Here is a 27,579-nt window from a genome sequence, read left to right as displayed (position 1 = left end):
ATATCACAACTAACCTTTGCTATTTGGTTCTTCTGAATGCAATCTTTATGCAACATGTTTAATAGGAGCAGCTGCTATGAAGGAAAACAGTGGTAGGAATGAATATTCTTATAAAGGAATAGTTTGATTTACATTATGGTCTGTGGAAGAAAGCAAAAAGTTAATTACTTTACCAGTACTCATCTCTATAGCCAAGCCAGCTTGTGTATTTTAATATTATCAGAACGGTTTAGTACATGCATTCAAAACATGGTGGCGGTAGAAATTTGAAAGAATAATAGCATAGAATAATTCATCATGGGAAAGTTTTAAATGGTTGTATTTGTTTCTGTCTAGATCTAGTAATTTCCTGCACTGATCCTTTCAGAAAATACTGTGTGCTGGGCACTGATGAACAATCTGAAAAGGAAATGTGCTGCTCATTGTGGAGTTGCAGTGTTTCCACTCGTCTTCCTGACCTGTGAATAAAACGTGCTTAGAACAATGCTAGGGGGATGTTGAATGCAACACAATAAGGCTATACGTGTTTTGTAATCTTGGGAAGCGAGTAAAACCTAATTCAGAGTTCTGGATGCTAAATTTATCCAAGACTATTGGGCCACTTTAGTGTAATGAACTAGCAGGGCTTTGGTCAACATTAAAAAGCACTAATCTGACAATTCTCGGTTTCGTGTCTCGCATTTCTCTGAAAGAAACAAAATGAAGTGGTGGGGGAAGAACAACACCCGCCCCCCAACACTCAAAAAACCCCCCAAAATCAACCAAATACCACCACACACAACCCTCCCCCCAACCCAAGTTCCCAGTCTCCCCGGGTCGTGTGCCGACCGCTCGCTCTCCGCCCCCGCGGCGCTGCGCGGAGCACAGGACCCGCTGGGAGCGGCGCTCTGCGTGGAAGAGGCGGTGAGAGCCGGGCGGGGAAAGTGGGGGGAACAAGTCAAACGCAAATGAGGTGGAGTCAGCACAGAAGGCATACACTGAATGGGCAGTCGAGCTAAAGAGCGAGCGGGAAGCCTAATCTAACAACTATCGGGGAATTACTTTCTGCCTGGATGAAGTGAACTCTGGCCCTTCTTCGTCTGGGTGGATGTATTGAGACAAGGGAGGCTGTACTTCTCTTGCCGCAGACACTGGAGCCCACTTTGCGGTGAAGTTCTAACACGCGAGGGAGAGTGGCTGGTGCTGGCAAATGCGGGCAATAGCTTTTCCCAAGTCTCTGCGTGGCGGGCTGGCGCGCCGCGCTGCCTCGATTCCGTGAGCCTCAGGCAGCCTGCGGCACGGAGGGAGGGAAGGATTTCGCACAGCCCCGTGGGAGAGCAGCTGTGGCCATGGCTTCCGTAGGTAGGTTTGTGGTTCCCTGCGCCCCTGTTTTGTGCGTTTTCCTAACTCTGAAAACTCGTTTTGTGGGTTGGTCTTGTGTTTGGCTGGTCGCGCTCGCCGCAGCGGCACCGAAACGTGATCCCGGGAAAAGGGGAGGGCGGCGGGAGTTCACTAAAGCGAACCAGCCTCAGAGAGGGGCCGCTCCGCTTGCGTGGTGGGGAGCTGGGAGCACGCACGCAGCCTGCGGCCTGCTGCTGCTCCGAGCTCTGGAAATTAAGTGGGAGGAAGAGTTACGCCTTTTGTAGTCATGTAACAACGTTGGGAGTCTGCCCAGAAACGAAGAAGGTTTGCAGACAAGGAGTTCTGTCAGTATGACTGAGGGCATGAGGCAGGGCTCGAGAGTTTTGTCTAGTCATTTTCCTGCCGAAGAAGCCTTGTAACTTTGTGTGTGCCGTGGTAGGTCTTTTTCAAAAGTAGAAATGAGGGCTGCCTGGAGTATACATAATTTCTATCTACGTAGAAGAAAATTGGTCCAGGCTGAGTCTTTTTCCTCCCCTGAGGAATTTTTAGTAACGTTATAGCAATACTGAATTTCTTTTCAAAAACATGAAAGGTGTAAGATTTTGTAAACATGAATCTTTCTTAAATGAGGAATGTGGTATCGTTTTTCTGCTTTCTTGCTTAGTGAGAATAACACCTTATTGTGACATTAGCACTGGAAAGGTAATTGGTCTAATTTGTGCATCCAAGGTGAACTGTATTTGTGTAATACATGTAGACACTCTCTTACTTCGGATCTGAATTTTCCATGAAAATCTAATAGAGTCCTAGAGTAGCCAGCTATTACATGGTACAGTGTACAGGATGCAGCCGAATAAAGAGCCTGGTTCCTACTGCCTTAATGCAAACGATTTTTCTATTCAGGCAGTAGCAGCACCTGGTTGGGTAAAGACTGCAACCCTAAAAGGAGAGTTACTGAATCACAGTTGAGCGACAGACCAAGAAAAAAATGCACGACTTCTCAGTTGTGTGTTTGTGATACTGAACAATACTGAAGATAAACTGAACTGAGTTTATTTTTACCAGTATCAATTTCAGATTATTAAAAACAGCCTTTGAAAAGTCAAGTTTTTTCTGGTTTTAAAATAAAATGGTTTAGGTATACTGCTTGAAAATCAAAAAAACAGTCCTCACTTTTGTTATTCAGGCCGCAGTGAAGTGGGTTCAGCATTTTGTTGCAGGCAAGTGACTAGAAAAATGAACAGGTTGAAGATTATCACATTTAGGCAGAGTTTTTTTCACAGCAGAAGAACAGGACCGAAGTGAGAGTTTTGATAGAGGGTCCAGTCATCAGTTTGATTGCTTCCGTTTGTTCTATGAGGCAAGTATGCCTCAGACATCAAAAGCTGCATACTGGGACCTTTGGTTCCTCGTGGCACCAGGGAACAGGACTGAGACAGAAAAAGGGGAGTTCAAACTGCTTCTTTGTCACTCTTTCACCTTAGGAAAAGTATATAGGATCATAACACAAAATAGAAAATGTCACAGTCTTTGTGCTTGCTTCTCAGAAGTGTCAGAAAGTCAGGCCCGAGCTCTGTCCCTTCTTCTTTCAGTCAGTTTGCCCTCTCTGCCTTCACCCTTGCCTCCTTTCCTTTGGCTTTGCAGTATAACTTGTCAGTGGACATCAGTGGCACTTTTCAATTCAGGACAGACAGCTTAGACCTGCACCTCCAACATTTCAAGCGATTTTAATGGATAATGAACTTTGGAGCACAATGCTGATATTTTACTCTTTTCTTGAAAGGTGCTTGGTTTTTAGTGCATTCTGCCTGAAAAAGGTACCATATGCATGTTTCATAGGTTCTTTTTTTCTTCTCTAAAACTATTGCAGTTTAATTTTATGGTTTGATGAAAATTGTCATATTCAGCAGTGTGAATGTCTGAAATTCCATTACAAGATGAACCATGATAAGAATGGAACTGTCTGTCTCTTAAACCATTTTACTTATTTGCTGTGTAGACTTAATGTGGACATGTTAATAGTTGTGTTCTAATTGTTTCATTTTTTTTCCGCTACTGAGTGAGCTGCTGTACATAGCGATAGAATAGGGGTTCTCTTGTTTATGTGTTATGTAGTGATTCTCTCCTAAAGAGTGTTTTAATCCCATTTTATGTTACATGTGATCTGGAAGTCTTGAGGACATGCCTCTGCAGCTGATTTGCATTCCTAAGACAGCAAAGCTTGCTTAAAGTCAGTAGCACAGCATCTGCAAGATCTTTTAAAATATATGAAAAGATATATGCAACTGATTGCTTTAGTCCTTGGTGAGGTTTCTTTTTTTGCTGGGCACTACCTGGGAGAATGAAATGAATTAGTATAAGAAAGCCTTTCAGAAAGTCATGATAAGGATTTCACTGCTTTCAAGATGCTGTATTGTTACTCTGTTCAGCAAATAGGAGTTATTTGTATTTTGGTGTTTGAGTGAATGTATGATATGAAGTTACCTGTAAAACGGTCTACCTATTTTCTCAGAAAAGAAGCCCTATAGTACAGGTCTTAGGGCTTTAGGATGGGGTAAAGTGTGGTCTGGTAAATCATACTTTTGATTCTGATCGATGTGCAGAGGGTAAATGCTGTTGTGTCAGCCTGTGGTTGTCTGGAGATAAGCTGACGCCTGGCATAGCTTCAGAGGCTGCATATGGCTGTTACTGGCAGGCTGTCATGGGAGCTAGAACTTGCAGAACACGGGAATGTAGCAACACTTCCACTCCTGTCATGCATCTTGCTGGTAGGCCAGAGTCTCCCCTGACGGTGGTGCAATGCCAGCCTTCCTCACCCAGTGCTGGCTGAGGAAGAGTGCTGTGCCAAAGACACTTCCTCAAGGGACAACAGCTCTCTTTACAGCTCTCTTTAGAGCATAAGGCAATAATGATTTTTTTTTTTAAATTCTAAATTCATTTGACAGGCTCCCAAAACACAGTGAACGCTTTCTAAATGCACACAATGCAGTTTAAAACCTTCAGTACTGTAGTGTACATTACATTTCATTATTAGCAATTTGGGTTCTAACTGTTGAACATGTTTTTTCTTCCACCAAATAAACACCCCTGAGAAATACTCTACTGCCTCTCCCGATGTGCTGTTTTATTCCTGAGGTTGTCAGTCACTCCATTGTTGTATTTTCTGTAATATCCAAGTATGTAATACATATTCCACTGAGATTCTTCTCAGATGAAGCAACTAAAGCTGACCTTTTTTTGTGCAGAGAGTTTAATGCCTGGATGCTAGAGCCACTGTCTTAATGTCTTGCCCCAGGTTCAGCCTGACTGATTATTTGCAAAGAGAGTTAGTCCACTCAAAACAGGCATTAGCAGAATCTCCTAGCAATAGTAATTTTGTCTTTTCTTTCACAAACATGAAAAATTCTGTTACATTTTCTCTGCTTGGTATTAGTGGGTTTTTGGGAAGTGTGGGAACTGAAGGTGTCTTTGTGTTGGTACATGACATGTGCTTCTTCCAAAGGAGGAGTGGAGCTACTTAACATTGAATAGGAAAGTATGTACTGTGCAAAAGACACAAAAAAGTTATACCATTCCCTGGTATCTGAAGTTATAAAAGACAAGACTTTAGGCATCCTTTATTGATTTCCACATATTCTGTGAAAGAGAAGGAACCGTGTGACCAAAGTTGATGGGTTTCATATAACAGTATAATTTGGTTCACTGTATTTTAGTGAAATTGAAAGCAGAATGTAACAAGTTTAAAAGGTCAGAATTTCAGTAAAGTTAATACTTTGGCCGAAAGCAGGAGAGACTGCTGGACTCTCTTACCATTTTTGGCACCTTTGTATTTGGAAAAGCAAGGGAGTGAAAGAGAAGATAGATAACCTGTAAGAATCTTACAGTGCAAATAGACTTGGAAAAGCATTAGTTTGTTATCTGGCTCAAGTGGGCCATTACTTTGGCTTATTTCAGAGCAGTATTATTTACTCTGTCTATTCAGCTTTTATATTAGCCTCAGATAGTTGTGAAGTAATGAGCTCAGTGTTTTGGAAGCAGAATACTGACTTTAAGCTCCCTTTCCCCAGAAGATGTAACTGAGGATGTTTACTTGAGTTTTCAAGGTCATACAACCCGCATTAACTAATACCTTCTCACAAAAAGGATTACAAAGTTTGAAATGTATGAGAACCTACTAAAATACGAGATTTGGTAGTAAAATGACTGAATGTTGTTACCTATCTTTTATCTGGACCATAGTGTCGGTTAAGCTACTCTGTTTTTTTTTTTATTTTTTATTTTTTTTGTGTGTGTGTGTGTGTATGGTTGGTTTGTTTGTTTGTTTGTGAGTTTTGTTTTGTGGGAGTTTTTTGTTTGTTTGTTTCTGTTTTTTTTTTGGGGGGGGGTGTGGGGGCGGCTTCCTTTTTCTTCTTTGTTTCAGTAGATTTAGTAGATTAAAGTTTAGTAGATTAATCTGTAAGATTTTACTTTATATGGCTGTGTGGTTGGCATACCCAGCAGTTTCTGCTTACAACTGAAAAAAACCTGTAATTTCTACAGGTTTTACCTCTTACTGCCAAGTAGAAGAGTGAACTGGATATTTTTGTGCCTTGCATGTACACAATTAGTGTTCTTTTCTTAATGTCATTTTTCAGTAGGGTATGGTGCAAAGAGTCCAGCTCCTTTCTAAGGTGCTGCCTTTAAAGTTGACGATCAGTGATAGTAAACTAACATTTGACCTGGGTGCATGAAAAGATACAAACATGAATGATCCTGGCTTTGTCATGTCACTTCTTGAAGTAGGGAGTTGCACTTTTACGTTGATAGTATTTTCACAGCTCTAAATGGCTTGGTAGGGGCCTGAACCAAGAAGCACTGATGCTTTGTGAAATAAACAGGGCCAGGAGACTTCTTCTCCTTTTTAATGCCTTTATTTTAAGTGATCAGCTCAGGATTGGGCAGCTTGATGGGGCTGCAGCTTCCCGTCGTCTCTCCCAGGGCGACTCACAGGAGGAGGATATGCGCAGCTTTGTCCACGAGGGGAAGAGCCCGATGTTGAATTAGTATCACTCTTGCCTCCTCCCAGACCTGGCCCGGGGGCTCTCGACGACAGGGTGAGGAACAACGAAGGTTTTCAGCATCTCTGCAGGCCCAGCACTCCGCTCCTCTCATCCAGACATCACTCCAATCTCTCAACTCTTAGGTGGTTCGTTGTTTTTGGGTTTTTCTCAGTACATTCGGAGCAGGGGTCCCACACAGCATGCTGGTCCTTGGAGTATTTTGCATATCCCTCCCCTCCAAAGTCTCTTCTCCTCACTGTTCGGGGGGGAGGGGGGAGGGGGGGGGGTACCCCACCCTTCAGTGTCTCAGAGAAGGGCCATTAACTCGCCCCAGCCAGGGCTTTTACTGATACAAAAACAACTATTAACAACAACGACCCGTAATTACCACAACACAAGCAGCAGCCCAGCGGCAACAGTGGTAACCTTTTTCTCACTGAAGAAATCAACAGAATTTTTGTTCATAACACTTTGCTTTCTGTCAGATTTGCCAGGCTAGTTAATTATGTAGAAGCTATGAAATCGCAGAATTATTGATTCCTTGAGATAAAGGGTTAACAGCTGACCAGTGAACTCTGCATCAGACAATGAGAGGACATAGCTAAAGTATCCAGCCGGTTTGTTTTTAATTGAAGTAAAAACAAGGCTGCTTTCATGGGAAGTTCCTTTAACCAAGTTCCTTTAAGATATACTTGTTTCTAGCCTGGGAAGAGTTGTACTGAGTTTGTGGGTTTTTTTCTGCAATTTACATGCCTGGCTGCCAGTGACTTTTCACTCTATGTTTAGTATTTTACACCTGTGAAAATGGGGTGTGAAATGCATCTGTGAGCCTGACAGTTGTCTTTTCCTCAAGCTCTAAAGATAATAGCAGCAATCCAAGGCCTGAAACAGGGAAGAATCAAGCCTTGGTCCCTTTATTCAAGCAAGTGCTGTAGAAGGAGTGGAATTTGCTGTGTAAATCTGTTGGACTAACTCTTATGCATGTAGCTGAGCTCATATTAGAGTGGGAGGTTGAGTGACTTCCTTGGTTTTGGGTTTTTTTCCCCCCTCCCTGATTCTTTGGAAGTATATCAACTAAAGAGACAGTAATTAGAGATTGTTTCATTTGTGATTGTCTTACTGGGTTTCAGTCCTGCCAGTGTTGAGGTCAGTAGGACTATTCAGGTGAATGAAGCTATTCAGCTGCATGGACATTTGTAGTATTATAGTTTTCTGTCATGGAAAACAGTGTGGTTGAGCCTGGAGCTATGTGAATAGGTGTTGACTTTTTAATACTAACGCAGAATAATTAAATGTAATCTCCATTAGAGCTTGACTGGTTGTTTAAGTGTACCTCTGAAAAATGGGGTGAAACTGTTCCTGTAGAAAGCTCTGCAGTAATAGAATCCACATTATTCCTCATCTAAATGTATCTGTTTTAACTATATCTTTTAATATTTATGTGCAGTATAATTAAGTTGAACATATTTCATATTTCAGTCTGGTGCTGTTTGCAGGCTGTTAGGAAATAAAGGTTGCAGTTGTTTTGCTTCTTTGTCTGTATGGTGTGGACAAGGTCACACCTGAAAACTGTAGCTGCACAGGTGTCATGGTTTAAGCCCAGCCAGCTGCCAAGCCCAGTGCAGTTGCTGGGCACTCTCCAGCCCCTAGGATTGAGGAGAGAATTGGAAGGGTAAAAGATAAAAAACTCATGGGTTGAGATGAAGACAGTTTAAGAGGGAAAGCAAAAGCCCCATACACAAAAGCAACACAAAACAAGGAATTACTCTCCTTCTTCCCATGGGCAGCATGGGAAGCTATCCCCAGATGATGTTCAGCTATCCCCAGGAGAGCAGAGCCTGTCATCACATGTAATGGTCACTTAGGAAGACAAACACCATCACTCCAAACGTCCTCCCCTTCCTCCTTCGTTCTCCTATTCTCTATACTGGCCATGATGTCATTTGATCTGGAATATCCCTCTGGTCAGTAGGGGTCACCTGTCCTGGCTGTCCTTCCAACCTCCCATGCACCTCCAGCTGCCTTGCCAGTGTGGCGGTGTGAAAAGCAGGAAAGGCCTTGGCTCTGTGTAAGCTTTGCTCAGTGTTATAAATGATCAATCGAAAGCCAAATTACCAAAAATGCGAAAAGATTTATTTTTCTTTTTCTGTGACCAAAATACAATCCTCAAAACCATCACAGCCAAATAGACAGTCGAGCCCGGGATTGGCACTGGGTGAACCTGGATCCGACCTCTATCACATCGGACCCTCCCCCTTTCACGAGAGTCGCTTCTAGCGGGGATGTTTTAGACAGTTTATTGTGCCCGAGACAAAGGAGTCCCACTTTCTTTTGTAACTCTTCACATTCATAGTTGGTTCTTTCACTGGGCAGAGCTGGACAGTCGCCGTTTCCTGGTTGATAGCCAGCATTGATCGAATCCCGGGAATTCGCTTACTCACACGTATTTTTCTGGCGACTTCGGCTATCTTGAATAATGATGATTGCTCTTAGGTGTCTTCCTGTCTTCCGATGGCTCGGGATAGCGGTGATCATCGCACTGGGTGTGTCTACCCATAAGCTAAATGCCGATCCTTATCCTGCGGCCTTCAGGAATTTCAGAGTTTGAACAGACGTCCACCTCTTGGGCTGCTTGTGGTCAGAGACTTGTTTGGATTTCACAGTCTTTATAAAATACATTCTTTATTGCATGAATTATTTCCCAACATATATTACACTCAGTAATAACAAAAATATCTCTGTATTATCATTACTGTGTTAAGCACAAGTCCAAAACAGTCACATACTAGCTTCTGTGACGAAAGTTAACTCTGCCCTGGACAAAACCAGCACAACAGGTAAACCATGTGCTGCTCTCTGCTGCTAAACTTTAAACCCCTTTTGTTGTGTCCTTTTCTCATCCTGTCAGCAAAAGGCACCCTCATGCCTTCACATCAGGTTTATACACACAGTGTTAATATACCCCTGAGCTTTCTTATCTCCAGGCTGTACAGTCCCAGCTGCCTGGGACTCAGCTCCTGCTTCTATAAAGATACTTCGCTCCCGGTGATGGTGTCTTTATGACCTTGTGCTGGACTTGTTAAAGCAAATCCCTGTTCCTCGTGTACTGAGGAGCCCATAAATAGGCACAGAGCTTTACATGTGGCCTTTAATGCTAAGTAGGGAGGAAGGATCACCTCCCATGACCTGCTGGCAGGACTTTGTGATGCTAGCTGAGATGCTGTTGCCCACCTTTGCCATGGAGTTGTATTGTTGGCTTGTGGTCAGCTCATTGTCCATGAGAACCACCAAGTCCTTCTCCACAGAACTGTCTCCAGCCAGTCAGCCCCCAACATGTGCTGTGGCCACAGATTATCCCTTCTCAGTTGCAGGAGTTTGTATTTCTGAAGCGGTCCAGCTGGAGAAAAGTGGTCCTTCTCAGACGTCCCAGCTAGCTTTCCAGCACCGCTAGCAGTACGGCGACACTGTCCCGATCTTCATGGCTCGGGACAGCACCTAAGGCAAATGCTCTGTGCTACGACAGCAGCGCTACATTGTGGTAGGACATGGCTTGGCTTATAGCTACAGTCAGCAGAAATAAGAAGAGAGCACTCTCCAGCCGTGGTGAATGCAGGTTTATTGAGTCCCAGGGGAAACCAACAGCCGAAGAGCAGGAGGGGGAAGTTACAACTGCTTATAAGGAGGGAGAGACACAGGGGAGGAGTCAGTCCTTGGACGAATAGGGTTTCAGAGGGGAGTGGGATACAAATGATTGACTTAGGGAGAACACCAATGGGGATAACTTGAGGGTGGAGCCCTGGGCCCCTGCGTCAATCACTTGACGCTTTAGTTAGAAGTTTCTAGAGAGTTCCAGAGAGAAGGGTGGGAGCGCCAAGTGAGGGACAGGGCACTGGGGAGGGATTTGAGAAAGGGTACATTAATCTTCAAGGCATCTGGGGAGGAGTTGGGATAACTGGCAGCATAAAGGAGGGAGGGGAGAACCAGAGCAGAACCATTACATGATAGGGGGAACAGAACAGTCCAACTTATACAGACACAACACAACATATTTCTTCTTGTTGAACTTAAGATTCCTTTTCTTCTTGGATTAAATAGGAAACTTAAGATTTCCTATTTCTTCCTGTTGAACTTAAGATTCCTTTTTTCCCATTTCTCCCACGTCTGAATAGCAGCACAACCATCTGGTTTGTCAGTGACTCCTCTGTCAATGACAGTTTTCTGTTGTCTGCAAAACTTGATGAAAAGACTTTATCTTATTGTCACTGTTGTTAATGAAGGATGTTGAAGACTGTTGGTCCTAGTATCAGCCCCCGGGTATAGTGCTATGACTTGCCTTCTAGTGGTTCCCGGTTCCCTGACCGGGAATCAAACCCGGGCCGTGGCGGTGAGAGCGCCGAATCCTAACCACTAGACCACCAGGGAGAGGGTATTCTCATGGGGGCACTGGCTCTGTGCCAGGCCCGAACCATTTCCCCAGCATCTCCACCAAAAAAATGTCATGGTTCGGGCCTGGCACAGAGCCAGTGGCCCCATGAGAATACCCTCTCCCTGGTGTCTGCTGTGAGATGTGACCAGGAATAAGCAAAGCAGGCTCCAGCTTAGAAATAAAGAAAACTTTATTACCTAAACTACAAGAAAAGAAGGAAAAAAAATCTATAAGGGAAAAAATTGAAAACCTTACAAAAAGCACTTTCCTCCTCCCCACTACCAAAATTTCCCAATCCGATACATTCCCCCAAATCACCAACTGCCCAGTCTGGCACCACCCTTTAGAATACTCAAACTTCAGTCCATGAAGAGGAGAGGAGTCCTTCTTGCACCATAGGCTTCCCCTGGAAACACGCTGAAACCTCGTGTGCTTCCATGTCACTCAGCACCACCCGGAAAGTCCTTTTGCCATTTGTGACATCTTCCTTCCATGCCCAGTGCTCTCACCACTGTGCATGGACCAGAGCTGCTTTTAGGGTTGTCTTTTAAGGATGCCTTGTCTCACTCCAAAAAAGGCACAGTCTCTGCTTTGGGACATCTGTCCCCCCCATTTTTTTCCACCCCCTGGGGCCGAGGGGTACCCACAATGAACCCTCCTGGTTCTGAGGCACTGCCTCCCCCTAAATGCAGTCTCTGTGTCACAGGAATAAAACTGGTTCAGTCTATGGCCAACAAGAAAAGTACAGCCAAAAGGCCACTCCAGTCATCTCTCTCCCCACTCAGCTAGTCTTCTCCACTTCCCTCGGGCCAGGTCCTTGTTATCTCATCTCTTATCTCTCTTCTTATTCAGCTCCCAGGAGGATCTGCATTTTTGCGAGGTCCCAATCATGAAAGAAGGGGGTTAAAAATTTCAGTCTCTGCCTGTCCCAGAGGTCCGGCACTCCCACAGTCGCTGCTGCTCCGGCCGGGCACCTTCTCGCTGCACTCCCCCCCCTTCTCCTCCTTGGCCAGCTGCTATCACATTCGTCGCCGGCTCTCCCTCTCTCTCTCCTGGGAGAGCTGGCGGGGGGGGAAGGGGGGGGGGGGGGGGGTGGCTGCCCGATGCCTCCTGGGGCTCCTCCACCCTTCCATCCTCAAGGGCCTCCTCACCCCCCATCTCTGTCCAGCCCCGGGCCTACCACATAGCTGCCCCTCCCCCGCCCAGCAGCAGCAGCTGGACGAGGGAGGGCGATCCAACCTCTTTGCCTCAAAGTCCCAAGAGAGCCTCCCAGGGCCGAAGCTCTGGTTTTTAACCCCTGTGTGTTCTTGGAGGTGTGTCCAAACCCCACTGGCCACACCAGGTGCCAATATCAAAATCCGAGCACCCATTGGTTTGACCACAGCATCCCAGAATTCCCACTTCTTCCTGGTCAAACCACCACAGGAGGGTATGTTTTGATCCAGATTTTTCCTGTGGTCTCAGGGACTTGAGGTTCCCAAGGGCCTGTCTCACTGATAAAGACTGATATAAAGAGGGCTGTTCCTCAGTGTCATCTATGTCCTTATCCATCAGGTCCTCTGTTCATTCAGTAAGTGGGCCCCACCCTGAGACCTTCCAGCTTGCTACCACCACCACCACCTGTTCCCTCCATCATGCTTTCTTAACCAGAAGGGACCTTTTCTCCCTGAAAGAGACTCCCTTTCCCCCACCCCCAGCAATGATATGAGGTGGTATACAATAACTCCAGGTGCTGGCCTACTGCAAAAATTAACTCTAGTGATTGGGACCAGGACACCCAGTTTCCTTCTGGTATTTTAAGTGCAAATGGTGCACTTGACTAGACCTACCTGATTAGCACTGTGGACTGTGAAATGCAAAGCATCTTGGGACAGACAGTCTGTTCTCATCTATAGGGCTAGAGAATGTATTCTGGAGAAGTGATCAAACAGTTTGAGTGTAGCAATTCTGTAATCTCTATTCCCTCTGCTATTTGACGTGCTGGATGTTTTCAGCAATCAACATAATTTTGTGAAATAATATCTACTGCACAAAAAAACAAAAAATCTTCCTTATAATCTTATTAAGAGAAAACCAAACTATTTTATGAACACATTTTTCAGTACAAGGTTCATAAAAATGCATGTTGTTTTTAAATTTGCATTTACTTTGTTTTCTTTTCTGCAGAATCTCAAAGTTACACGGAGGCCATTAACCTCTCTGTGGTGATGTCTGATGGCACCGTGGGCACTAACTCTTCTTTGCTGAGGGCCAACATGCAGACTGATCCCTCTTTTCAGCGCTGTTTTGCATCTTCATCTACTATTACAAATAGCAGTCCTATCCCAGGGGCAGAAAGGTAGGAAAATATTCTCTTCCATTATTGTTTATTTCTTGTAATGATAGTTCCCAGACAAAACATTATGCTTGCATCTTCACTGCAGACCATTTTCTAAGAACTTTGAGGTGGGTTGTCACATTTATTGTTGGAGTCCATTGAATGGATTTTAACACATACAGAGGTGTTACTTTTATGTGAGGGACACAATTAGCTTTGAACATAAGTGAGAAGACACAGAATTTTATCGCTCAGTTATGTTATTTGTGCTAGCACATATATGTAGCTCATATATAAGCTCATATATATTTTTCTGTGTGCTTAACTGGCGTCTCTGATGTTTAACTTAAAGCCATGTCAGGAAAATTCACGTTGGAATAAGCTGTATATGAGAGAAAGGGAGAACTCTTCTCACTGCAGACATGTTTTTAGTCAGTAAAATGTCAGTAGATCTGCTTTGGTAGTGTATAGCTGATTGCCTTTCAACTGATCAGCAGGCTTAGAAATTTTATTGTATTACAGTTAGATTGTGGTAAACATATAGGGCTCTTGACGATAGTGTGAACTGTATAAATTTACAAAGTAGTTCTTGTCCAAAGGAGCTTACAGCATAAGCTAAGAAATGGCAAGAAACAGCAAACTAACAAGGAGTCCCTAGTTACTGTTAGAATGATCAGAAGACTATAACAATGCGTGATCAGTCATTAGTTGTGCGCTATATTTACTCAATAGACGAGGTGGTACATTAGGCCTGAAGAAGTTGCCTTCTCTATCACTCTGCGAAAACATTCCTTTCTGGCTAATTATCCTATTCTTGTTTTTAGCTATTTGGCTCCTTTTTCACAGTGAGTATTTTGAATACTTCTGGTTGGAGTGTCAGAGTGTCAGTACTTCAAGTATGTCATTACCTATTTATCTTTTATTTATCTTCCAATCTAATTGGTTTCATTTTCAGTCAGTACTGAGACTGTGAAATAATGTTTTGGTTTTGTGATTACAGATGTGAACCTTAAGAGGGAACAAAATATGTTGGTATTTGCTGCAGAAGAGGCAGTGTAACAATTACAAGTGGATATGTATTAAAAGCTTATCAGTCAATTCAGTCATTATCAAGTTTACATTCCTACTTCAGACTTTATCTAGAAAATTTTGTTTGCTTCTTTCTAAATACTTTTTCTATAATTTTTTTATTTCACCTAGAAGATAGCTACAGCTCTAGAGGAGAGGTTTTTTTCTTGCAGTAATGTCTTCTTCAATTTGCTTACCTTCCATTTCTTTAATGGCCTTTCTAATTTGAGCTGTTTAAATCGACTGGCATTCATTTCCACAACTCCCTTTTAATTAAAAATCCTTTCTTTTTTTATATATATCTTATGTCAGCTTTTTCTCTTTGCATTTCACATTGAGTTTGTTCTCTCTGGATTTGGTAATATTAGTAATCTTTCCAGCTACAGCCTAAGGGCATTTCATTTTCAGAAGCAAAGAGACAGCTTAAACTTTTATCAAATGATTTTATCAGGTGCTTAGTTTCCTTTGTTTGGAAGGACATTTTTTTTATTTTTTACTTGGACAAGTACAATTGCTACCCAGTAGAAAAACAGAATGTTTACTGTTGAAATATTTAATTCTATAAATCAGTTTTTCCACCAAATAAATTAACCACTGGATCTGCCTCTTTCTTTTTTTTTTAAGTATAAATTGTATTGAAATAGATCTGGTCTGCAACTTATTCCTTGTGAACTGTGTTCTTACCATTATCACAGTTACTGATTTGTTGTGTGATGGTGCATAACCACCTCCTCAGCCCATTTATTTTCATTTTTATTTTGATGAGCATAAGACACTCTGTATGCAAGAGCTGGTATGGCCATGTCATGTTTCTTCCATAATGTCTACCTCTGTGCAGCTTTGGCATAAGAAATTGTTGCCTCCTATTGTTATTTTTCAGGTAGCACTTTAGCTCATCAGTACAGCTGTATGTGAAGCAATGCTGCAAACAGCCTCACTAAACCTCATATTAAAACTAAATCCCTCAAACAGGGAGAAGTATTTTTAGCTGTCATTATTTTCATGGACTGGTTTACCGAGCAAACTCAGAAACTATCCCATCAACATGGCTAGGTGGAGGGTGAGATAAGACAGAGCATAATGGATGTACATTGAAGAAGTTACTGGTCAGGATGAGGTTGGAATCCCTTGATCTAGCTGCATTACATGGTCCAGCATGTTTTCAATGAGCACCCTGGGATTTTTTTTGTCCTGTCATGTTTCATTTCTTTCAATGGCCACTGAAGTATGGGTTGTACAGTAACATTTTAAGGGAATGATGTGGCTGCTGTTTTGTTTTTGTGTTCAATTTTTGGCTTTTTTTTTTTTTTGACAGCTCTTCTGTCACAGAATATCCTTGGCTTGAAAACAGCTCTAAAGCTTCCCTGTCAACCCAGTTTTCAGTGGGAAACACCAGGCAGCCAGGAGGTTACCTTGTGCCCTCTGAATTTTCAAGTGCTGTGCAGGATATCTCTCTCCTGTCTCATTTCCAAACTCCAGGAATGCAAGTTGTCACCCTGAGCAACCTGGAGAGTTCACCAGCAAAGCCACACCAAGAACATGGTATCAGCAGCAGTGCCCATGCCTACCTGAGCTACAGCACTGGTACCAGGGACAGTAGCTCATCCCAAGAGGAGACACAAGCTACTTGCATAGCCAATGCTAGCACATCTAAAACGTTGAGCTCATCAGTGGCAAGTGCTGATGACAATGACTTTTTGATGCAGAACTTTCTCACAGTGACCTCTGGACACAACAGCCGGAACAGTGCAGTTTCACATCACCATGGAGGGAACCTACATGCTCAACCTCCTCTTCCAGAGAAGACGAGGTCCTCTGAAGGAGAATGTTCCGTTTACTCTGTGTCACCGTCTTCAAGTGGCTTCTCTAGCCCTCACAGTGGAAGCACAATCAGTATTCCCTTCCCAAATGTCCTCCCAGATTTCTCAAAAATGTTAAGCCCTTCTCCAGTGCCAGGTAGGTTCTGTATCAGAGAAATGCAAAATACATTAGATTTTATATGAATTTATAAAAAGATTTGTGGGGGTTTTAAAAGTGGAGAGAGAAAAAAAATAATGGAATGAAAATGTCACAGAGGACTTGAATGTTTGCAGTAAATGGTTGCCAGTTTCTTGTCTTTGGATGCAGTATTGAGGAAACAAGGCTTCAGATTTATTCCTCTGCTTCCTAGAAGCCAGCCATTGGTCAGCTTACTATTTCAGCTGTCAGATTACAGTGGACCAGTGTTGAGTTCAATTTCTTTTAAAAATGGCTGGCTTCTCTCTGTACCTTTTGGAGTTGTGCCAAGAAAAGTAAAAGATGTGCATGTGCGTTCGTTGGGCCCTGTTGAGAAGTTTGTATTTAATGCAGCTTTATAATGAAAAGGTTTTAATATTTTAGGATTTTGCAAAATGAAACATCGAACATGCTTTCAAAACCTTAGTGTATGTTATTATATTTGCTGGTTCTAAAACAGCTCAGTTTCTCTAAAGTAATGATGAGTTTTTTGAGTAATCATGGTGATTGGGAGTCGGAAAGAAAAGTAAAAGCACTTTTGTATTTTAAAACATTCTTGACTTTTTTTCCTTTTTATTTCACAGAAGACACGGCTGATAAACATGTGACCGTAAAATTTGTTCAGGACACATCCAAGTTCTGGTATAAGCCAGATATTTCAAGAGAACAAGGTATATTAATTGATAAATATTCTGACATATCCGTTCATAGAAAAACTATTTAGTGAAGTCTTGATTTTAGATACATACCTGATCTCTAAAAGAAATATAAAACTAGAAAGGCCATAGACAACCCCTCTTGTTTCTTTTGTTGAAAGGCTGAATTTGAGTGTGGAGGGCAGTCAAATAGTCCTGAAAAATTTTCAGTTAATCAAACAAATTGTTAACCTAACTGAACTAACTATGAAGTAATATAGATCTACCTGTGGTAGCTGCTGCAAATGCTCTTTGGGTGTGAAGCTGCAGATTTTCAAATGGCAGATATGCATGAAACAACACCAAATGGCTGTCTGCTCTCTGAAACCTTTTGAGGGTAAGTGTGCTGTTCTGACATGATCTCAGCATAATTCATTACCTAGGTCACCACGAAGGCATCGTCACCCACCAGTCATTTTGTAGCCTGAATTTCAATGTCAAGTGACATACATTATTTCTTAAAGGTCAGTACCATGGAACAACATCTTTCTGATGTATGATGCAGATACAGCACTTTCATTTGTAGATGTATTATTCAGTGAACTGAAGAAATTTTTTATTACCTATGTGAAAGTTAATACTTATGAGCACCTGGGGTACTGCATCTGGCATACAGGAAAGACATAGACCTGTTGGAGTGAGTACAGAAGAGGGCCACAAAGTTGATTAGAGGGATGGAGCACGTTTCCTATGAGAAAAGGCTGAGAGAATTGAGATTTTTCAGTCTAGAGAAGGAAAAGCTTCGAAGTGACCTAATTGCAGCTTTCCAGTACCTGAGTGGAGCCTACAAGAAGGATGGGGAGGGACTTTTTACAAGAACATGTAGTGGTGACAGGGCAGGGTGAAATGGTTTCAAACTGAAAGTAGGTTTAGATTAAATATTAGAAAAAAAATATTTACTGTGAGGGTGATGAGGTGCTGGAAGAGACTGCCCAGAGCAGCTATGGGATGCCCTCCACTCATGGAAATGTTCAAGACCAGGCTGGATATGGCTCTGGTGTAATGAAAGTTGTCTCTGTTCATGGCAGGATCATTGGAAGTAGATGATCTTGAAGGTTCATTCCAATCAGGCCGTTCTTCCATGATTCTATGAACTTAGACACTGTCCCTACAACAGTACATATATAAGCATGCTGGGTGCTCGTTACAATCCACTAATCATAGAGGAGCAAAGTGAGCTCTCTGTGGGTTCCGGATAGAAACTTCAGGTTTGAATATTCTGTGAAATGAGACTAAAACCAAACAAGGTTAAATGTTGATACCAACAAATTGATGTATTTTATTTAACAGTAAATGAGAAAGAGAAAGAAATAGAAAAAGAGGTTGTGGGGGGACAGGAAGAGTGACAGGAACAGATTAAGTAGAAATATATCTCTCCAATGTGGGTCCCAAGATTAATACAAGTTGGGCCCAGGTACCTCCTCTGAAGGGGGATACTCTCTCTTGCAAGACTGAATCAGTTGCATCACTTTGCATCATGCGTAGTGCTGTGGTGCAGGGCCTCAGGAATGAGTCTTTTGGAGTGCTTTAGGGGTCTTTGTTGGATTATGACACTTCCTCAGCTGCCCCTCACATGAGTGTCCTCCAGATGTGGCTTTCCCAGAGTGGGGAGTTTTACAGCTGAGCCAGTTTGTGTAATGGAGGGTGGATGTTCACTGTGTCTGTCCAGAGGTCATGACATATACCCAAAACTGTCCCCCCCTCCCCTCATCAGCAGTTGGGGAGGAGTCTGTGCAGGCCTGGCTGCAGATAAGCCTGTGGACTATGGCCTCCACCCTGAAGCCAGCTGGGGATGATTTTCAGGACAGCTGCTGAGCTTGGACCTCCTGTGAATGCATCCTTCTCTCCCAGCCTTACCCATTTCTTATCAAACCTGAGATGATTGAAAAACAGTGCCACTTCTATCTTATCTCAAGCTCTTTTATGTGGCTTAGCTCGCAGTTCAGGGTTTCAGTCAGGAGGTCCATTCAGAGTGGGGTGGGCTTTGGTGGTGCAGCTTCATTGCTGCAGCTTCATTACACACTTTTGCCATGATGGGCAAAAGTCCTTTATAACAGTGTTTCAGCCATGAAACTATAACATTTCAGTCTCTGGCAGTGCTTTCCAAATGCAGTTGGTCTGACTGTGCTTGTGTTTATACTGTAATAGTCAGCTACAGTGAATTGTGATTAATGAGATAAGGCAGGATTTTAAGCTGGGATTTTTTAAAATGTGGCTCTCAAAAATGAGCAATTACTAACTAGTTCTACAATGAGAAAGATATTCATACTAAACCAAAATAGTGTGAACTTCACCCAATGGCAAATGATGAATTGCTGTGTCTGTCTAGTTATTATGTTCTTAGATGGTGAGGAAGTTCTTTTGTGGTAAATAGAATGCTTGGGGAATAAAGATCATAGAAAACAGAACATTAATTCATTTCTGGATGATACTTTGCTGGTCCTTTCGTTATCTACTGACCACCCATAATGAAAAGTGAGTCTTGAAATATGCGGAAAAATACCTCATGGGACATAGATATAAAGCAATTTAAAACCTAACTGCTTGAACAAATGAAACAACAGTCTTCCCAGCCTTTTAATATGCCTCTTTTCATCCTTGAAGCAAAACTTCATTTAAAAAATGTTCTAAGGTACTCTTGCTGATCTTTTTTGATCTTTTTTCCCCTGAGTTTAATAGACTGCTCATGTGACAAATTATTACTGCATCCCTTTGTATTTAGAAGTGTTATGTATTGCTTAATTGCAGGGGTTTGTGTATTCATCCTTATCCTCTCAAAACAAGACATATTGTTGTGAAAAAAGGTTCTTTATTTTGCCATCTGACAGATGAAGATAATAGAATGCATATGTTTGCTTTACTTGCTTTGATAGAAGAGATGTCTGCATTTTCTGATTTTGTTTTTACTTCCCCTTTTTTCATGAAATGAACCTTTGCTTTGTAAACATTGCTCAGGCCTTGCAAAATATGCCTTTGTGCCCCATACACATAATATCCATGTTCTGTATGAACAGTCAATTAAGGAGTCCAGCATCAAATTTGGGCTCTTTCTAGGGTTTCTCTGAAGGCATGCTGATGGCTGGAAATTCTAGGAACAAAGTATACCGGTGTACACACGTATTTGTAAAACTTGTATGGGGGAGGAAAGAAAGCAAAGTACAAAGATTTTATTAAGATCAATCATTAGATTAATTTTTGTCTGTTTTCAAAGTAAGTTTAAAATTTTGGGCTGCTAGATTTCAAAGTCTGCAACTGACTTGTGCAAAGTTGCAGCAATTTCCCTGCAAGTGTTCCCTCTTGGAGGGGATTTCATACTGCACTTGCAGAAGAGATCCCAAAATACAGATGAAAAGTACTTCAAAGAGCAGAATATACACTTACATTTCTTCCTTTGCTTCAAAACTCCTAAGGCAGTAAGGTAGCTTTGTAGGGACAAAAACTTGGTGGTGGATGAAAATGAATCTGTCCTGCCTGTTGAGGCTGAATAGGAAGTGAAAAACAGTGCTATCTAGTCAATGTGGGAATTACAGAGAGGTATGCAGTCTTTTAAAAAATTGACAAAAGTTAAGCAGAAGTAGACTGGCTCTTGCACTGGTTGTAGGAATTCTGGTGGGACCTGAGCACTCCTCTTAGTTTAAAAACCAGTAAAAATCAGGGTTCTGTACTGCAGGCTTCTTTTAAAATAAGTGTCTGTTAGATTTGGACAAGGGGTTTCCACTCAGGTCCCCCAAATACACGTGATTGTGTTCCGTTGCATGGCAATGAGGATAGAGAAAATGATCTTACTTCTTCTGGTGTCCTATTCATTATACATTTGTGCTTCTGTACTTTCTGAGTGTGTGCATTGTGCTTGAACTGTTTTTCTGTCTCTTTCCTGGAATCTCTTGCAGCCATTGCTGTTCTCAAGGAAAAGGAACCTGGGTCTTTCATTGTTCGAGACAGTCATTCTTTCCGGGGAGCCTATGGGCTAGCAATGAAAGTTGCCACACCACCTCCTTCTGTGCTACAGTTAAAGAAAGGTACTTCTGTGTGTTTGTGAAAACGCTATATATAGTAGGTAGTCCTTATTGGTGGGTAGCAATCTGTTGGAATCTTCCCCTCTTCTCATAAGCGCAACTTGAATTGCAGGTTACATTTGATGTGTTGTTAAATGAAACTGGATACGATACCTGTTATACTATATGGTTTCACCATGACTTCTGTTGTGGCTGTGTATGTGTTGTACCTCATCAGCCTAATGAAAATCAGTGTCACCTCAGCAATTGGTCTTCCCTAGCAATCAGAAGTTTGCATTTGATTCACAGGCTACAATGTAAAGTTTTCACTCTACTGGAGGGCTGAATATTTTTAATCCCAAAGTTTTGTTTTGAGACAGTTCTATTTCAGATAAAAATCTAAAGAGATTCCTAAGGATAATTGTTTAAAAGAAGTGGTGATCTGTATATCTACTCTATCAGCTCTAGTGCCTCCATATATAACTTGTGCCTGATGGTTGTGAAACATAAAGTGAGAAGAACATGCAGAAATCAATAATTGGTATATGGAAACTCAGCAGTCAATATCTGTAATGTTCTTGGTTTCATTTGTACTACTGCAAGGTTAGTGGAGTGGTTTTTGTTGCTGCTGTTTTTCTTTTTCAAGGCTTATTATGTTTCATTAGTACATAATGACTGGTGAGGTAGGCAATTAAGATTACATTTATTCTTAGTGTTGTTTTTATGGAAGTATGGTTTTGGCTGTTTTGGTTTGTTTTTTTGTTTGGCTGTTGGTTTGGATTTGCTTACTCTTTGGCAACTGTTAGCAGTTCACCTCTATTACAGTAACACTTTAAATCTGTTTTATTCTGGTGTCTTGAAACAATTTTTAATCACAACTTGCCATGTAGTCCTTTTTGTTGCCAATAAACATCAGCAGAACCACTCCAATGACTTATGTAATGAACTCAGCGTACGTGTACCTGGGCTGGTGATAGCAACAACTACGAGGCAAATTGAAAGTGGCTTGTAGGGTGTTTCTAGTAGTCTTTTCTTATTTGTGAAGTCCAGGAAGACATGAAAGCTCACACTCTGCTAGACTTTAAGAGACAGTTTATGTTAGTAGAAGTAAGACTAGTATTCTTCCACTTCTCACTTCATGATACTTAGCTTTTCTGGTTTCCCTTGTTTAATCCCAGAAAGCACAGATTGGTTCTGTTTCCTGTAGTGTTTCTTGTTCCAGGCTTCCCCTCCCCACATATCTTGTAGTAATTTATTTTTAATTTGGTGGGACCGTAACAGCAAAGAGTAAGCTGTTTGAAAAAGCGATCAGTGCAATATTTGCTTGCATAGAAGTTTCTGCTGTCCGTATTAATGCATTCATCTGTATTATTCATCTGTATTGGCCTGAAGGTCAACCCTTGAGGTGTTTCCTGACAGATCAATGGGAACATCCGTTTGTAGCTCTTTTGTTAAGGTTTGAATGGTTTGATAGCTTTGTCCTGTTGGTATGAAATAACCTTTTAGCTATTTGGAGAAGGATTAGTTTTGTATGGTATGAAATACTGTCAATCCATCTTCCAAGAAATAGTTGTCTTAATTATATGTCTGCATATATATGTACACGTTTAAAAGAATGTTAAATCTTGAGTGATTTTGTATGCGTCTCTTGGACTTTGAATCTCCTCTTTTCATCCAACTCTACAGTTTTGGTTTGTCTTCAATTCCTGAGATTAAAATTGTCTTAAGAATCTAGTGAAACTCTAGTGCTTCATGTAAATGTTTGTTTTCAGATGCAGAGACATAGCATAAAACTGCAGACATTTAGAAATGTAAAAATGCACTGAGAGAATTGTGATCATTACTTTTGTGTAGCTTAATCTACTCTTCTTTTAATCTGGGGAGCTTCTGTGAACAGAAATATCACTGGAAATGGGAATATTTTTTCATACTTCTCTTCCTTGTCACTTTGGATACAAGTTCTTTTAATGGGCAAGTACATCAGAATTTCTAACCACTCATTTTCCAAATTTCTGTTCCTGTCTGTAGCTGGGACCATATTTGGACATTTTTGAAACCAGTGTATATTTGGATGTCAGTCACTTAAGAATATAAAACCATTTCCTCTGGCTGTCTGAAGTGAGCTGTTTGCTTATTCGTTTTTTGAAAAACAACCTTTTAAATACATCTTGTAACTTGCAGAATAGGTCTAATTGTAGTCTTTGCATTTTGTATGTAAAACATTTGGTAGTAATGTGGAAAAACTGCTTCACAAATACCTAGTTTCTGAGAGTTGTCTGTTAATTGCTTCTTTTTATGAGCTTTATTTTTCAACACAGTTGGAGATTCATCAAATGAACTTGTAAGGCATTTTCTGATTGAATGTACTCAGAAGGGGGTACGCTTGAAAGGATGCCCGAATGAACCATATTTTGGTGAGTACTGTGCATCACAGGGACTGAGAAGATGGAAACAGTTGGCATTTGCCAGTGCTGGCTTGGATGGAATACAAATGAGACTACTTTGTTTGAGTCCTGATGACTGCTGTAGGAACCCGTTCCAAGGTTCCAGGAGCCTTTAACACATTTACTTTAAGCAGATATGCAGGGCACTCTAGCATAGATGCATGTGACCAAGCTTCAAACAAGTCAGGCTTGTCTACCACTACCAGTGTAGCTGCAGAAAGTTGAGCTGAATCACTCTTATCATCCTAATTGATTCAGGACCTTTTATCCTGTGTTATATTTATGCTGCATATTAGGTGGCTAAAAATGACACCAGAATGAGATATTCACAAAGTACAGTTATGCTATATCAGTACATTATTTAATGTAATATGATGAAACTACAATACCCATAATGGCAAACAGCCTACCTAGATGTTGACTCATTTTCTTTCCACTCATTTGGGGTAGGAGGGGAAAATAGGATCGGAGAGCTTATGGGTTGTGATGAAAACAAGGAGATGCTAACCAGTTACAGTGCAAAAGAAACTCAACTTGGGGAAAATAATTTTAATTTTTTTCCAATGAAAATCAATATTCAGGCAGTCAGATGTTGAGGGATACATTTAGTGAAGGTAGCTGGGTTTGCAAGCTGAAAGTGCAGACTGCAGATTGATCTGTGGGTGTCCCAGTCAAGAGGCCACGATCTGCTGACTCTTTGCATAACAGAGGGCCCGGGGACCTGTATGGCCCTTTGTTATGCAAAGAGTCCTGCACCTCCTGACCACTCAAGAGGTGCAGCAGCAGCAGCCAACCCCCAGACTTTCCTGCCTTTTGATTGTACAGGTATCTCTGCTCAGAGGCACCCAGTTTGAACTGTTATTTTGTTATTAAGTTGTTGCACCAAAATTAAATTCTTTTAATGATCTGGAAGTCTGAGACTCTGTTAAGGGGAACCTGGGGTTGAGCTTCTGAGGAAACATCTTACTGTTAGTGCAGGGTGTGTAGCTGTGAAGGGGCTTTGAGTACCAGCTCAGGTGGTGCAAGAGTGACTGCCAGAATGGCTCCTGGATGGTCAGACAGAGAAGTTTCCTTAACATGAGAAACAAAGACAAGTATTAAATAACACTTTTCCTTCCCCTTTTCCAAGCTCAATTTCACTGCTTCCTCTCAGACTCCTCATGCCCACTGCAGCAGGTGTGAGGGCATATGGTCATTACAGAGCAGTTCCTCTGCTGCTTCATCTCTGTCGCAGTTTTTCCTTCCTGGGATGTGGGCTTTCCTTGTAGGCTTCCCTCCTGCAGGAAAAGAATATATCTGTTTGACCATGTGTTCTCCGTTTACCACAGAAAATGTCCCATCTTTTCCAATGTGAGGTCCTCCAGAGGCTACAGGGTGAGGGGACGGCAACATGGATACCCAGAACATCTCTTTTTCCTCCTCCTCTGCCCATGACATTCTCTCTGCTGTGTCTCACCCAGCCTTTTTTCCATAGGTGCTCTGCAGTGGGTCTGCTGGAATGGGCTGTGTTTGCCATGAAAAGCTCCCCTGAACTTTACCTAGTGGTCATCCTGGAGCCCTCCCACCCCCTGTTACAGTCCTTGTCACATACACCAAATACACCTGTGAAAGAGTCATCTATCATAAAATTAAGAGATGTGAAATAAAATCACATTTAATATAAAGGTGGACTGAATTTTATCAGTATTTGGCATGAGACTTACCTTAAATGAGAACTTTTAGTCCATTACTCAGTCTTGAAGTACCTGTTTAGGCACCTATGTAGTCCTACTAGTCATTTAGTTTGAACTGGTCTTTCAGTTTGTACAGCCTATGCTGGTTTGAAAATAAACCACAGTGAGAGATGAACCCCACACAAATACCTTGAGAGCAGGTCAGTTACAATTTAATAAAAATTACTACTGTAAATGCAGTGATACAGAAAAACTGGCTTAAACTCACTAAGAGTACAATCTTGCACCCTGTTGGTCTGGGTGGTGGTCGCAGTCTGATTAAGCAGTGGTTGTTGTCGTGTTGAAGTGATGATTGCAGTCTTGTTGAAAGCCGTGAAAGGTTTGGTCTTCCTCTGGGTCTGTTGAGCAATGGTGGTGGTGCCCCAAGTCCCCAAAACCCCAGATGATAAACAGGTTCAGGTGGTACCTCCCTTGGGGTGGGGAGTTTCACAGTGGAATGGTGTAATACTCTTGAGTCATTGCAGTCATCCATTCTTGCTAGAGCCACTGAGTCCACGATTGCCCCTGAGCAGAGATGACCCCCTCAGGATGGGTGTAGTTACCATGCCTGAGTTAATTGTGAAGACCATTGTGCCTTGCAGGGTTTGCCTCTTCTACCTTATCTAACATCCAGTCTGAAGGGTTGGGTGCACACTGGGCAGCTGTTAAAAACGACCCACTGTTAACACTTCATCAAGTGTTATGTAGATGGGAGTAGAATACATAGCTTGGTTACACCCCACATTGTAACCCAGGACACAGGCTCAAAACTGGTTCACAAAGTAGGTGAACAGGCACAGCTACACATGTTTACGGGTAAGATCATGAAGGACTATTAGTATCGATCAGTCTTTGCATTTCTGTAAGACTTGTAGAATTGGGTTATCTTTCTGTTTCAAAAATTTTTTTGATGGACTGTAAAGATGCGGTTGGTTTTGGTTGAACTGGGATTTTTCTCCAGCACATGGTTATAATGTTTGCTGCTTGTTAGTAAATAGGATTGAAGGATGGCTTTTTGTACAGACAGGCTGATGAATACTATGCCTTCCTCTCACTCCTTATAGTCTGACATGCTCATATCAAAGGTAACTAATATTGAATTACTTCAGTTAAGCCAAGACCAAATTGCAAGAGTGACTTTGAATAGAAAGGAGGAATCATTTAATAGAAATTCTATGTACATCACTGCTGCCTTAAATGGAAGAGGTTTTACCTGGACTATCTTTTATACTTTCAGAATTACAAATAGAGGTATGTGTAGACAGAACACTAGATGATGAAGACTGGCTAAGAAGTAGAACTTGCTTTTTATTTACCTCATCATGTTTCACAAATGACTTCATGTGCTCTTGCCACCTTCATAAGAATTTACTACATTTAATGTAGCAGAAGCTAAGAGTGTTGAAAAGAATTTACCGACTTGTATATGTTACTGATTTTGTAAGTTTGTGCTTTCTTCATTTGAAGCACAGACATGTAGGTTAGGGTCTAAGCAGTGTATATAAGAGGGAAAGGGAACATATGATTGTGATTACTGAGTTCAAGAAGATCTTGGCTTAGGTCCCAAGAGATTTTTAAAGTGACGCAGAGGGGGCTCTTAGTCTATAAAATACTTGAGAGCAAACATAACTTAAGCATTCTAGTTGCCTACCAAGTTAACTGTGCATATCTTGTTACTTTTCTGTCCACAGGGAGTTTGACAGCTCTAGTGTATCAGCATTCCATCACTCCACTGGCATTGCCCTGCAAGCTCCTCATCCCAGACAGAGGTATGCATGTTGAAGTACAGAAGAGATATTCCCAGCCAAGTTTTGCTTCAAAGTGTCAGTGTCTGAAGGCAGGTGAATGTGTTACAAGTTAAGATCGAAGCAAAAACTCAACAAGGAGAAAGCTGTGGGTTTGTCTTCAGTATTGGTGATGACCCTTATCCAAAGTGTGGGTGTGAGCATACTGGTACTGCGATATTCCAGTCATAAGCGTATATTCATCCTGGAAATCCACGCAGTAATGTACCATGTGGGAAGACAAATGTCCTTCTTAGACAAGACATTATGCCAGTGTATGGTTAGATTTAACCACTCATTCAGGTCTGGTTAGCAAAAGGACAAGTAGATAAAGAGTAGATGGTGCCCTGAGTGCGACACTGGCAGGAAGTGTAGCAACTTGCACAGGTTCAGATATTGTTCAAGTAAATGATCAAAAAGCCCATGTTGCTTCATGGGATTATGATTCTAATTTTGCTTATACTGATTTCATAAACCTCTCTTAAGACAAAAACAAAATGCTCATGCTTGTCCAGTAATTCAGTTGTCTTATGTTCTCCCACATAAAGTTAACCCTTTAAACTTTTGTCACCGATCATGTGTTAATATACAAAAATAGCATTTGATTTATGCAAATACACCAATTAAACCATTTTAGCACAAAAATATGCTCTGGTAGATGTGATGAGATCTCATGCATTTGTATGGCGAAACAGTGTGGAGGTTGGCTTGTTCCCTTTATCCCCTTCACCTAAGATGGAAAAAATTGCTCTGTTCTTCCAGA

At 41.8% G+C, this 27,579-nt stretch overlaps 1 protein-coding gene and 1 non-coding gene across 2 annotated transcripts in view; one reads left to right on the top strand and one right to left on the bottom strand.

Moving 5' to 3' along the window:
- TNS3 (tensin 3) overlaps window positions 1-27,579 on the top strand; it is a 119,402-nt gene that overhangs the window by 76,079 nt on the left and 15,744 nt on the right. Inside the window, exons 16-21 of the mRNA XM_054273225.1 lie at window positions 12,973-13,144; window positions 15,507-16,147; window positions 16,771-16,857; window positions 20,772-20,900; window positions 23,195-23,290; window positions 26,724-26,801. Coding sequence (XP_054129200.1) covers window positions 12,973-13,144; window positions 15,507-16,147; window positions 16,771-16,857; window positions 20,772-20,900; window positions 23,195-23,290; window positions 26,724-26,801 — 1,203 coding nt within the window. The remainder of the gene's footprint in view (window positions 1-12,972; window positions 13,145-15,506; window positions 16,148-16,770; window positions 16,858-20,771; window positions 20,901-23,194; window positions 23,291-26,723; window positions 26,802-27,579) is intronic.
- Window positions 10,731-10,802, bottom strand: TRNAE-CUC (transfer RNA glutamic acid (anticodon CUC)). Its single transcript has one exon. It is a non-coding gene; the product is annotated as a tRNA-Glu (tRNA).

This window comes from Melozone crissalis, unplaced genomic scaffold (genome assembly GCF_028551555.1).
Source record: "Melozone crissalis strain CALT ecotype California unplaced genomic scaffold, PUWL_Pcris_2 ptg000016l_1, whole genome shotgun sequence".
In the NCBI taxonomy this organism is placed as follows: Eukaryota; Metazoa; Chordata; class Aves; order Passeriformes; family Passerellidae; genus Melozone; species Melozone crissalis.
Note: the sequence above shows the minus strand (reverse complement) of the source record. Positions and strands in the feature narration are given on the sequence as shown.